The sequence below is a fragment of the Biomphalaria glabrata genome, chromosome 3, assembly GCF_947242115.1.
Source record: "Biomphalaria glabrata chromosome 3, xgBioGlab47.1, whole genome shotgun sequence".
NCBI lineage: Eukaryota > Metazoa > Mollusca > Gastropoda > Planorbidae > Biomphalaria > Biomphalaria glabrata.
The window spans coordinates 51160499-51174886 of NC_074713.1; the positions used below are offsets into that span (position 1 = coordinate 51160499).

The 14388-nt window shown below is 34.9% G+C and overlaps 1 protein-coding gene across 3 annotated transcripts; it reads right to left on the reverse strand.

The window, feature by feature from the left end:
• Positions 1-826: 826 nt before the first annotated feature.
• On the reverse strand, positions 827-14363 carry LOC106072579 (G patch domain-containing protein 2-like). Of its 3 annotated transcripts, none has more exons than XM_056022534.1 (7): positions 14235-14363; positions 12208-12971; positions 12000-12067; positions 11474-11685; positions 10305-10349; positions 9009-9192; positions 827-8554 (listed from the first exon to the last, which is right to left on the reverse strand). In XM_056022534.1, exons 2-7 carry the CDS (start codon positions 12951-12953, stop codon positions 8394-8396), a joined length of 1416 nt encoding a protein of 471 aa, XP_055878509.1. In that variant the 5' UTR covers positions 12954-12971; positions 14235-14363; the 3' UTR covers positions 827-8393. The 3 variants fall into 3 exon arrangements, with proteins under 3 accessions (XP_055878509.1, XP_055878512.1, XP_055878510.1); XM_056022537.1 differs by having other exon boundaries at positions 11600-11685; positions 14235-14354; XM_056022535.1 differs by having other exon boundaries at positions 14262-14341.
• Positions 14364-14388: the final 25 nt, after the last annotated feature.

Here is a 14388-nt window from a genome sequence, read left to right on the forward strand (position 1 = left end):
TAAAAGTTAATCATCATTGAATGCAACTACATTGACATATTGTAAAGCTAAGAAATTTTAGAACCATGATCATTCTGGTTAACTATGATCTTACAGAAGAGTAGGAAGGGTGACTGTTAGAAAAATAAAACATTAAAACTTTAGATCTACTTGACTTGAGAAGTAAATGACTTTAGTTACTGAGTATATGAAATGTGACTTTTGTTTTTCTAAATTTTTAACTGCTATGTCAGACTTTGTGTTTACAAATCATTCATTGACTCGTTATGTTGAGAGTACCTATGCAGAGAAATCCCTAAGCCAATCAGCAGTTATTCACACCAATTGGTTAGTCTGTTCTTCGCATTATCTAATCAGCTTTTCTTTAGGTGACCAGTTCTTATGAGGGCTAGTGAAGTGTGCCTTAACTAGTCTAGTTTTGTACATGAATCTTTCTTTTACATTGCCAAAAGAAAGGATGAAAAATGAGGAATAGATTCAATATCTCTGTCATGGGTAAAACATTCCTAATCAACAATAGATTCAATATCTCTGTCATGGGTAAAACATTCCTAATCAACAGACTTGTTGGATTGAGGCATTGGAAGCTCAAATCCGCTCTAGAAAAAGCACTGGTCAGAAACCCTGCTGTTGTGCATGATGTATGTATGTCACCATATAGGTCAAGAACATGTGGCTTCCTCGACCAGTCAAGACAGAATTCAGCAAGTCTGGTGCAGTCAAGGTGAAACATTAGATTTAGCCACTCTTCAAATAGTAGAGTATACATCGTTATCAAACTTCATTACATTCAATGCCTATATTTATTCAACTAAAACAACAATCATCTGATGGACATAGAAATTTATTTGATAAAACAATAGCCTTTCACCAAATTAAAAACAAAAAAATTGCAATGTTGGCATCATTTAACTGTATTACACATTACTTGATTCAGAAGTATATAATACATAGACATTTTGTTTTTAGGAAATTGTGTGAAGATAAATAATGGTTGACAGATCTTGTGTAGTGCCAAAATAGTCTAACAAAGGGAAAGTTGTAGGTACACCATCCTATCACCTAAAGGGTGAAGTATCACCCCCCCCCTTTTTTTTTTCACTGATGTGATGGTCAAGTACTAAAGCATTAGCTATAGAATAATGGTATATTTGGTTCAATTCCTTTCAGTGTATTTCCAGTTTTAATTAAATGATCAAAGCTGGATTTTTTTTTTCCCTTTCTCAAGAGAAACTTTCTAGCCACAGGGACACAGAGACAACAACCTTGAAGCCATGTGATTACAAGTTATCAGCACTGATGCATAGAGTAGTAGACAACACCAAAGTGTAATTCAATACTATGGATCCATGCATTGACATTCAGTACACAATTAAGGCAATAAGTTAAATAAGCAGAGCATTGCAATCTGTGAGATAGTGAAACAGTGTGACTAGAAATACATTGCAACGCAAGTAATTAACACATTTCACTCAATGCCAAATGTCAGGCACAGATCTGTACAATAAGTAGAAAAAATACACAACCTACCAGTCTGACCACCGACTTCAAGACTGGGATTTCAAGAAATGTTTTGTTTTCATTGAAATGTAATTAGCATGAACCTAAAATAAAACTTAAATCACTGGAGTACAAGGTCATGGGCTGTCTGTCCAACTTGATACAATAAATGAATCAAAATACAGATAGCCAAAAAAAAAATGCGGAAGAATTATATTGAATGGTTTTATCTGTTTCAGTGTGGTAAAAATGAGCATGAATAATAAATAAGCAGCAGTGTTATCCCAAGACTTTTCCATCTATGAACGGGATCCTCCATATAGCGAAACATTTTTTTTCTTTCAGATTGACTTCATTTCATTTTTTTTTAAATAAAGAAAACAAAACAAATTATTATTTCAGATTGAAAATGATATGTACAATATTGACAGAAGATAAAATTTAAAACTATAACAGACACCTAATTATAAAAAAAAGATAATGATTTATAAATTAATCATAAAACTTTTTTAATACAGTATGTATGTGTGTAAGCAATAATACTGTAAAGTCCAAAATCTTATATTACTAAAAATTTATTTAGAAAAATTAATCCTTGGTTCTAAAACTATGATGACAAGGTCTGCTTGTTACAGAAGCCATTACTTTATAAATGTGTAGAAAAAAAAGTTGCTGAATTTTCACTGACCCTCACAAAGAGAGAACATAACTATTCCACAACAACTAATAATTCATTCCTCTGTCTTTGGAGTATCAAAATGTACAACCAGAACAGTACCATCTATCATCAACAAATACACATCCTCTCATTACATCTATCATCAAGAAATACACATCTTCTGCCAACAACTATCATCAATACATGTCATCTCCTTAAATCTGTCATCAACAAATACACATCTTCTGCCAACATCTATCCTCATCAAATACCATCCTTTGCTAATATCTATTGCCAACAAATATCCATTCTCGACTAAGATATATGATCTACAAATTCATTTGCAGGTATAAAGAAAAAAAATAATACTTAAAAAAAAAAAGTTGATCTCAATATGTAGATGCTTAAAAAAAACAGCAAATAAAGCAAAACTCCAGATGAAATACACTTGCAGACATGCCTACCCCAAGACCCAGAATGTGGAACACTCAGGTTGAAAATGTGGAACTTTGGGCCCCAATGTGGAACATAAACGTGTTTAAGTTTGGTATCCATATTGCGCGCAATAATAATAATGATAATTATAGCTTTTATATATACATTCATGCTTATAGCATGCTCAGAAAGCTATGGTCCAATCTCATTTGTGGACCAATTGGGGGGAGGGGATATTTGGGAGAAGGTTTCCCGTGCTGCCTTTAGGCGCTCAGTAAACACAACACTGCTCGAGTCAGGTGTTTAGCCTCGAACTCCCTTCATAGGTAGCCAAGCCAGGCCAAGTTCAAGCGTACTTAACCTCTAACTTTAATATGAATGCTAGTTTGTTTCATTTACCTTAAATATAAATAATAGAATTAAAATAAAGAAAACCTGCGGTCTTAAATTTTCAATCAATTAAATCCTTTGCTTGAAATCAATAGCTATATCTATCGCCTTAACTAGACTATAGATCTAATGGTTAAAAAAAGACATACATATTGAGTCTAATACTAATTGTCATTAAATATCAAAATCTAGATCTAAGATCTATATTGCAGAGATAGATCTAGACTTACTAAAACAGTTACATGATTCTGAATCTAGAATATTCTAGAAATTATAGAATCTATTATAAATCTGAAGAACTAATCTTTAGGTATTCTAATGCTACTATGACTACTACTAGATCTAGATCTACTTTATTTTCTGGGACAGATTGGGTTGAGGAGGTATGTGGGAGACAAACCAGCTTAGTACAAAAAATATTTTAATAACTGAGCTAAAAAAAATGCAATAGCAGCAAAAGATAAAGAATCTCATTACACAGTGGCTGAGTTGTAAAGCACTTGGATTCTGAACCGAGGGTTCCGGGTTCCATTCCTGTTGAAGAATGGGATTTTGAATTTCTGGATTTTAGGGTGCTTCTGTGTCCACCCAGGGTGGGTACCTGACATTAGTTAGGTATAAGTAAAAGGCAGTTGGTTATTGTGCTGGCCACATGACACCCTTGTTAACAGTGGGCCACAGAAACAGATGACCTTTACATCATCTGCTCCATAGATCACAAGGTCTGAAACTTTTTTTTACCACACAATTGACCTTTCCCAGAAGAGCCTGTTGGAAAAATCTGTTGATGGGAAGTACTGCGACTTTGTAAGACTTTGTTGCATGCAGTTGATTTCACAGTTCGGGGTATATATGTATATATATATAAATGTACCCAAGATGTGGGTCTTGAGCCAACTCGCCTGCCTTCAAGTGGCCAACTGCATAATTGGATGCTTGAAGCAAAAGCACTTGCTTCTCATCATATTGCTGCAAAGTTAATGGAAATCCCAGCTACAACTGAGACAGAAACTGTCTTGCATCAGGATGCCACAACAAAATTTCATAGACGTTTAGAAAGTTTTTCAGGTAAATTGTTTTACTATTTCAGCAATTTTTTTTCCAAACATAAGTACTTAAAACTAGTCTAATTAAAATGTGTGTTCCTTTTTAATTTAAACATTGTTTTAAAAATATTTCAGGTAACTAGTTCACAAGAGGTCCCACTTTCTATAGGTCTTGCAGAAGCAGCCAGACGTGATGCTGAAGCTTATTTTCAAACCTTTCAAGGGGTGGTTTCTGACCTGGCAGATTCTATGTCATCTCCAAATTTAAGGGATATCAACCATGCCAAGATAATCACTTCCATTAAGATAGTTAACATCTATTTGAATCAAATGCCTTTATAGTTTTATTATTTTACATAACTATATGAATGGTAAGTATCAATGTATTATGTTCACTGATACTGACCATTGCGAAGACATAGCCCTAGACTGCACAATTGGAGAGAGTTGGTGACCAAGAAAGCTATGGACAGCGAGAAAACATGGGCCTCAGATCTTGAAGAAAAGCGTGCCATACAAAAAATAGCCAGCTCCTCTACCACCAAAGTGAAAGCCACCTTGACCTGCAATATATGTGGACGGGAGTGTCTCTCCAAAATAGGGCTCCACAGCCATATAAAAAGGGTTCCAAATGAACCATAGTTGTTCTATGGTTCTATTGGTTCTATTGGCGGCCAATATGAATGGTAAATATATTTATTTTTTTTTCAGGGCTACATCATTGATACATGTGCAGCTAATGACCCCTTTATTGCCATGATTGACAAGCTGAGGGAAAACTTAATGCATGCAATTGTAGGAAAATTATCCCCAGAAGAAAGGGAAGCCCTTCTTTACACAGCTAAGTTTGCGTGCCTCATGCACCTCCTTGCAAACTTTGGTTCAGCTGTTTGAAGATGCAGTAGTGGAAGGAAAGACGCCTGCTCTAATGCAGAGAGAAGCAAGTGGCTGTTTCAGGCTGGCGAGAACAGCTGCTGTAAAGCACTCACAGAAAGCGGTAGTGACAAAGCAGGAGGTGGAGCTTTATGGAAGACATACTTAAACAAAGTCATTAAAAGACATTTATGGCCACAGAATCAACATCGCCTTTCATGATTGTGCTGCGGTGTATTACCACCATGCTGACATAGAAGCTTTCCTTGCAAACAAAGTCATTAAAAGTCATTTATTGCCACAGAATCAACATAGCCTTTAATGATTGTGCTGCGGTGTATTACCACCATGCTAACATAGAAGCTTTCCTTGCTGAACTGCAAGATAAAAATAGATTGCTACAAGCTGTCTACACTGACATTAAAGAAAAGGTATGCATAGGAGTACATTTTTAAATTTCTTCTTGCTCTTTGTTAATTTTTATTTATACTTTAAATGGTTTCTTCTTTGTCTTCTTCAACTTCAGGTTTTTCTTGGAGGCTGAAGGGCTATGGGCATAATAGATCTATTATATAAAGGACCATTTTGGCAACTTCTGGAGAAGGAAGATATATAAGAACTTAACCACCATATACTCCAGATGAAGGTTGCCCTAGACCGGTAGTCAAGAGATGGTAGAGAACCTTTTCAACAAGCTCTCATGTTTGACAGTAAACATTTATAACAAAAGATGTTATTTATAACATTCTTTTTGAACCTACAAATGATGAACACTTGGATAGCTTGACGATAATGGCACTGGAGCTAATCAGCACAGAAATGCTGATTACACTAGAAAGGCAGGCCTAAGATAAACTACCTGGTGGCCATCACTGGGAACCTACAAATCAGGTGCTCAAAGCTGGGGCTGATTGCCCAACAACAAATGAAAGGGACTTTGCCCTTCTTGACTACCTGAGGACCAAACCATCTGCTAACCTTACGACCATGGAAACCATAATTCAATGGATAAACAATAAGCCAATGACATGGTTTCTGTCCCTTCCTACCAAGAAACTAGAGTCTGTGCTAGCAGATATCAAGCTAAAACTGCCTTCATTAAGAATGGTCATTAATGATGGAAAAATATGCCTTGTTCCCAAAAAGAGAAGTTGAAAGAGAAACAGCAGAAACAGGAAGATTATACAAAGCTCAAAAGAATGAGCGACAGTTTACCAGAGATTTGGTTGCTGTAGAAGGTCTATGGAGCTTAGAGGACAAAAAAAATGATTGATCCAAAGAAAACTACAGAAATGCTATAATACCATCTGCTAACCCTACGACCATGGAAACCATAATTCAATGGATAAACAATAAGCCAATGACATGGTTTCTGTCCCTTCCTACCAAGAAACAGGAGTCTGTGCTAGCAGACATCAAGCAGAAACTGTCTTCATTAAGAATAGCCAATAATGATGGAAAAATACGCCTTGTTCCCAAAAAGAGAAGTTGAAAGAGAAACAGCAGAAACAGGAAGATAATACAAAGATCAAAAGAATGCCCAACAGTTTACCAGAGATTTGGTTGCTGTAGAATGATTAATCCAAAGAAAACTACAGAAATGCTATAATAGCACAAATCAATCATGTGATAGGCATTCAAGCTCCAAAAGACCTATTCACTAAATCCACCAGTAAGTAACCAAAGTGTCTGGAACAACTAGAAAGTAATCGGATAAAAATTGTATTTGTTTCTCATGTGGAGAACACAAAGCCAAGTGGCGCTGCATTGAAGAACAAAAGCCCCCACGATCAAAGAATAGCTATGGCTGAAAAGCGTGCTCAGATTTTTTAAGGCCTTTTTGCTGAAAGAGAAAAAAGAGGAGTAGCACAACAGAGGGACAAGCTGCCCATATGTATCACAGATCTTTCTCTTCTAGATGGAAAAATAGTTGAACACCAGACTATTCAAGACAACACCACCTGCTGGTGGAGAGGTGAAGTAGAAGGAATTCCCATAACCTCCCAGAATACAATCAGAACTGAATTTCATAGCAAGCATGTTGACTTGCCAGGTGAAATCTGGCACTTCTGCAAGATTTGAAATCTGGTGACCTAATTATTTTTTAATGTATGTATGTATACTTTATCTATGTTTAGAAGTTGAAAAGTTTTAAACATTATTCACAAGACATGCAAAAGTGGGACAAAAATTTCTTAAAATACAAAGACAAAGAAGATCCGACAAATTAACTAAAAAATTTTGAACCCATTATCCGATTTTCAAAATTCTTTTTGTGTCATTTATATCTCAATGGCACCTTATATGCTGAGCTTGTGGAGGGAGTCAGACCCAAGGGCCGCCCAAGACTAACCTATAGAGATGTCTGCAAGCAAGACATGAGAGCCACAGAAATCAACGAAAGTATGTGGGAAGAAATAGCCAACGTCTGGAGTGCATGGAGACAGACTGTGCGTGCTGGGATGATCCTCGCTGACAGCAAAAGAATGGAAGCAGTCTTAATCAAGAGGAAAAAAAAAGAAAGCTGCCCAGTCCGCTAGCCCTAAATCAGATGCATATACATGCACGAATTGTGGCAAAGTCTGCCGCTCTAGAATTGGCTTGATTAGCCACACCAGATTCTGCCCCATCTCAAGATGAAACCAAAACCAGTGACTCATCTAGGCGCATCCATTACCTTCCGAGACAAAAAGGAGCCAAAATAATATTAATAAATAATGAAAATAACTGCAATTTTTTTTGTCAGAATTTAGATTTGGCAAAACAAAAATTTATCAATGCAAAAAGGGGGAACATGTGAGCTTATTTGATGATTTTGCAGGACAGTTCCACATAATGTGGGGCAGTAGGCATGTCTGCACTTGACACAAGATAATGATGCCAATGCTGGAGTGGATGACAAATGTAGAGAATTTCTATCAATGTCACTGTGTGAATCAATTAAAACATTTATTTTGTTGGTTGTTGTTTTTTTTACTTCAGAGCCAAACAAAAGTGTCAAAGTATAAATATCGCCTTTCAAAAGTTTTTTATTCTTTAAATAATCACACTTAGAATGCCTATTTTTGCCATTCATAGAGTTGATCAAAATATTTTAAAATTCATCAACAAATTAGTTTAACATCTATAATTTTTATTTAATTAACTTTAAAGTTAAAAATGTTACAATTAAAATAAAATTGTTAAAAGACTCGACTTTTCAGTCCTGTAACCTTCAACATATTTTTAAACTTTAAAAAATGGAGAGAGAAAAAAATGTCTTGAACGTATTCTCAATGAAAAAAGAAAACATTATTAAAACCAAAAAGTTGTCGTTAAAATTGCTTTAGGCTCTAACTCAAATAATATATCACAAACTGTTAAGGAAAGCACATCCAATGAACTAAAAAAAACAAAAAAACTTTCCCTCGCAACAGTATAAAAGAAAACATTCACAGCACTCAATGATGTAATGTTTGGTGGTTTTGTTAAAAAGATCCATAGCAGAGACATCAAGAATCAGACACACTGTAGTTGGCACTGTTCTTCCTAGTATTCTTCCTTACAGCAGTTACAGGGCTCTTCATGCTCCCACTGCCTGTGGAACGACTCACCTTTGGAGCCAGGCCAGAGCTAGACTCTTGCACAGAATCAGAACACTGTCCATTCATTCCTGTCAAGATATATGACAAATTAGAAACAAAGTGAGAGGATTTTGAAAAATACTTTTTTAAAGTGATATAATCTTTTGAAAGTTTTAAAAGCAAAGAAAACACTCATTACAATTTGTAAAATCAAATTAGTATAAACTAATTTTAAAATGTGCAATAAAAATGATATATTCATAAACTTTACAATTCTAGCCCTGTAGTTCAGACATCCCATTTAGAAAAATTTGTTTGCCAGAATTTATGTTCAAACTAATCTGAACTACAACAAAGTTCAAGCAAAATGGTCCAACCATTAAACAAGACTTTTGTTTCAAATAAAGTGATCTAAACAAACATACACTGCTGAGAAATAAATTAAGAATGGACTTCCATTTCAGAGAAATAAAAACTTTCCAGCCACACCTATCAAGTTCATACAATCATATTAAACACTATTATCATTAAATGAATGTGTACCGTCAATACTGGCGGCACTCCTTGTCACGTGCCTCCTGCGTTTAAACTCTCCCCCATGGCTGTTACTGTTGTTGATGTTGCTACAGGCAGCAGACCCTGGTACTTGTGAGTTGGCATGGTGACTTTGCATGCGGTTCCAGTGTTCTCTGTCTTGTAAAAATTTCCCAACTGTATAGCGAGGCATCTAAACAGTAAAAAAAAAGTTACCTGTAACATGATGTCACTGACAATATCAAAAGGAAGAAATAATCTCTTCTTTTAATGAGGGACATGAAAGTTCCCAGATCATTACAATAACATGATTTATTTAAGAGTTCAAAGAGGGGGAAAAAAAGTTTGGCGCTTTAAAAAAAAAAATTTTTTAACCAAAATGAAAGTAACATTTTCAATTTAAAAAGAAATTATACAAATACTCATTTGAGTTTAGAAGTGTTGAAATGAAAATACACCATTAGAAAACCACTAATAAAAAGATGGTGATTTGATATTTACAAAAACAATGTGAATAGAAAATTGTATCTCTTGCAGACATTATGGACCCAATTCATACTAAAAATTCAAATTTTTAAAGATTCAGTTTGATCAATAATATAAAAAGATAGAGAAAGACTTCCGCCAAATTTCTTATTAATGTCAAACAAATTTCAATAGAAATTGTGATTATTTACTGCTTATTTACTGATAACTGAAGTTATCTACAAGGATTATTAGGTCTGTGACATTACTACTGGGGAAATTGGTCATTCTTTCAAGAACATTTAAAAATAGCTCAGAAGTTTCAAGGAAGTGAAGAAGGATTAATTGTTTTTTTAATCATTTCTAGAAGATTTAAGTATTTAAGGGAAGCAAAAGAGAAATGATTAGTTAACAAGCCAGTTGGAAAGGGAATATAAACTAGGGAATTTACTTGTGGATATAAACATAAACCTTAACAAAAAAAAATCTATCTCTATATGAACAAGAAGAAAAGCAGAACAACATTTCTAAGGTATTATCTCTACATGCATATTTCAAATACAACAAGACTATAAGCAAAAATATAAAATAATATTTATATTATAAATCTAGTATAAAGACGAGATTTTGGTTTTAGAATTAAGTTTTTTTTTCAGGTTAATAAGATTTTCAGGAATCTTAAAAATTAATGTACATTTTAAGGTCACAATAGATTATTTTGAAATGTAAATAGCGTTAAACAACCCTCGTTAAAGTAACAATTTCTAACTTCAAAGTAAGATCCTTGTGATTGTTAACATCAGGATCTTCACAATGTGTGAAAACAAAACTTTCACTCACCTTGCCCTTGAGTTTGCGTCTGCCTAATCGAAACTCTCTGCCAGTCTGAAAAAAGAGGTTATTTTTTTTTAGATTAATGAGTCGGCAAAAATACAAAACATTAATGACCTTTGTCATTCCATATAACAAATGCATTACAGATAAACCATGTGTGTGATAAGTTGAATAATAATACTTGCAAGTATATCTCTGTCTTACTTTTCATATTCTTACAATCACATTTTATGTGGTGACCTAGATGATATTTTTACTAATGAGACATTGTGTTTCTAGATTATAGAAAACAAACACAAGACTCTATGGAGTAGAAAACAAACATAAGGCTCTATGGAATAGAAAACAAACACAAGACTCTATGGAGTAGAAAACAAACACAAGACTCTATGGAATAGAAAACAAACACAAGACTCTATGGAATAGAAAACAAACACAAGACTCTATGGAATAGAAAACAAACACAAGACTCTATGGAATAGAAAACAAACACAAGACTCTATGGAGTAGAAAACAAACACAAGACTCTATGGAATAGAAAACAAACACAAGACTCTATGGAATAGAAAACAAACACAAGACTCTATGGAATAGAAAACAAACACAAGACTCTATGGAGTAGAAAACAAACACAAGATTCTATGGAATAGAAAACAAACACAAGACTCTATGGAATAGAAAACAAACATGAGACTCTATGGAATAGAAAACAAACATGAGACTCTATGGAATAGAAAACAAACACAAGACTCTATGGAGTAGAAAACAAACACAAGACTCTATGGAATAGAAAACAAACATAAGACTCTGTGGAATAGAAAACAAACACAAGACTCTGTGGAGTAGAAAACAAACACAAGACTCTGTGAAGTAGAAAACAAACACAAGACTCTATGGAATAGAAAACAAACACAAGACCCTGTGGAATAGAAAACAAACACAAGATTCTATGGAGTAGAAAACAAACACAAGACTCTATGGAGTAGAAAACAAACACAAGACTCTATGGTGTAGAAAACAAACACAAGACTCTATGGAGTAGAAAACAAACACAAGACTCTATGGAATAGAAAACAAACACAAGACTCTATGGAATAGAAAACAAACACAAGACTCTATGAAATAGAAAACAAACACAAGATTCTATGGAACAGAAAACAAACACAGGACTCTACCCCTGATATAAGCTTGCCCACTCTGGCCTTAAAGCTTTGAGAGTTGGAGAATTTGGGTAAATGTGCAAAAGTTCCAGTTAATATTTTTTCAAAGTCTGAATCGATGCGAAGAGGTTCATCTGTTACCCTTTCATTTTCCCACCAGGGAACAATGTCTGGAATACCGCAAGCTGGTCCTGGCTCATGGAAGAAATCACTTTGCTCATCATCAGCTGGAAATAAAAATATTGTAACCTTTTTTTACAATTTGCAATACAAAGACTTTAAAAAAAAAAAAAATAACTTTTAAAAAAAATAGATAAACATCGCCAAGCATAATTTTATACAGAAACTTTTATTAAGGTGTTTATTTTAAGTATGAAAACCTAATCATGACGTAACTGATCAATGTTAAGTGTCTTAAATGCCTAAAGTGTTTTGATTTAATTGTGAATATAATGACTTTTTAACACCAGCATTTAAATAGATACGAATTATTCAATCTTCCAATACTGTTAAAACAATTTAAATCTAAATATGAGCTCACCTTCTCTAGTATCTTCATTGTTTACATTCAGATCACTGTCAAACTCACTGCTACTCAAGGAACTCTCCCTTTAACACAAAAAAAAAAAAAAAAAAAGCTAAGCAAAAATTGAAAAACAAAATAATGGAATGTCTGAAAAGAGCTAATATCTCTGCAGGTCCAATGTTTATCAGTTAGTATGCTGACATAATTAGATGGTCAAACTTACTGTGAAACACTAGCGACCTCCATTCTGTCCATGCTTGAAGTCATTCCCTGCGCCGGAAACTCTGGTCGGCTACAATAGCTGTAGTCTATGCGGCTCTTACTGCTTCGCTTTCGTTTGCCAGCAGTTACAGCATGAGACACATAGGACGGTGTGCTTCTAAAGCTTGGGTAAATGGATTTTTCACAAGTTAATGGTAACTCTTCTTTTCTTTTACCACACTGTTTGTCTCCTGAGGCTGAGTCTGCATCTGAAGGAAACTGATCAGTTAACGGAGAAGAATCTACCGCCATTGTTTTGTATTTCCTCCTGCGCCTCTGAGGGCGTAAGGGGGAGAAATTCTCTGTGAACGAATCAGATTCCACTGGTGGTATAGGATCCACAAGAGGTACAGTCAATTTAGGAATTCTGTGGCAGGCGGCTAAATCGTCAGAGTCACTGTGAATGACATTTCCAGCATAGTCTCTTCTTGGGTGTTCATCTACACTGCTTTCCGAGGCCTCACTTATGGTGCCCCTTTTCCAATAATAACTACTCGAGGCAGGGCGCCGTAGACCTCTGCGCTTCTTCATGCATCTCCTAGGATATGTACTAGAGTTGGCACCTTCTGCCTGTAATGTGCCAGGTCTGCCCACATTAGCAGTCTCTTCCAGTGCTGTTGTTAGGTCCTGCACCAACTCATCCATGATATAGTTCCGCTTCACAAACACCTTCAAGTTTTCAAAATCTTTGACAATATTGTTCTCCATTTAGAATCCATACAAAATCTTCAAGACACAAAGAAAAAAAAAAGAAATTAAAAAACAATTATAAAAATTATAAAAACCTGTAGTTATATTACAAAGGAGGCATGGTGGCTGAGAGGTAAAGTGCTTGGCTTCCAAACCAGGGTCCTGTGTTCGAATCCTGGTGAAGAATGGGATTTTAAATTTTGGGATCTTTGGGTGCGACCACCCAGCTCTAATGGATACCTCACAATAGTTGAGGAAAAGTAAAGGGGCTTGGTCGTTGTGCTGGCCAAATGACACCCTTGTTAATCATGGGCTGTAGGAACAGATGACCTTTACATCATCGGCACTATAGATCACAAGGTCTAAAAGGGGAACTTTTTTTTTATATTTCAAAGTCTAGGTAGTGGGCAAATCTTTGTGGTAGAGAGCTTGGCAATGGCAATTAAAATGAAGAATAAAGTTCTAATCCTGATGGAGACAAATATTTCTTCTTGGGAAGGATGAGCTCTACTAATTTTTCAGTACTTGCCTAAGACTGTTTTATTGATTCTTATTTGAAATTTGGGACTCTTTTCTCATATAAAGAAAATACAACAGAAACATTCACGTAAATAGAATAGACACAATATAAAGAGTTCATTCAGAGACTGTCAAGAGTCACAGAAGTCTACAAAAATCACTGTAGTCACTGTAGAATATCAATAGACTACAGTAGATTCTCAATTCTAGATTTAAGATGTATTTATAAATACCTGTATCAAATTAACATTAAATATTATTCTAGATCTAGATTGAATTCTAATTTTACTAAAAATACTTACATTATTGTCTTATAATTATACATATATTATGATATATATACATTCTACTATTGAAAGTCTAAAAAAATAATTAAATATGGATTCGAATCCAGATCTGATCTAGAAACTAGATTTAGATTAGAATCTGGACTCAAAACACAAAGTAAACTACCCTAGCCCTAGATTGACTAGATTCTAAATATATATGTTGGATATATATGACTTTTTGACTCTCATTTGACACTGTCAGTGACAAACTGACTTCTGTCTGACAGTCGCACACAACAGTCTGTGACACACAGTTGACAGTGACTGGACTGAGCCGAGTGACAGCAGACTGAGCCTGACTGAGTGAGGCCCTGAGCCGTCAAGTGACGTTCAAGTCAGAGTCTTAGTCTACTGAGTGTTAGATCTAGATTTCAGAGACTTTTTTTAAAAGCTTCATGAGTAGTCCCAAACTTATATCTATAGGTATAGAAATATATTGTTATTATGTTACCATAAATGTGTTAATGAACGATTTTACCAAGCATCAGCTGCTTGTTTATGTTTTAAAATTGCTCATAGGATGCCATTTTGAAAACAATTTATGAAGGGAGGCTATAACTTATGAACAGGAGAAATTTTGTTCAGGGTTACCGTACTTTTTCTTT

Excerpts from the sequence above, each read along its gene's own strand:
- LOC106072579 (XM_056022534.1), bottom strand. The coding sequence starts at position 12,953 with ATGGAGAACAATATTGTCAAAGATTTTGAAAACTTGAAGGTGTTTGTG. Across the intron at positions 9,193-10,304 it reads GACGCAAACTCAAGGGCAAG|ATGCCTCGCTATACAGTTGG; the intron begins GTGAGTGAAAGT and ends TTTACTGTTTAG. Across the intron at positions 8,555-9,008 it reads GAGTGCCGCCAGTATTGACG|GAATGAATGGACAGTGTTCT; the intron begins GTACACATTCAT and ends ATATCTTGACAG.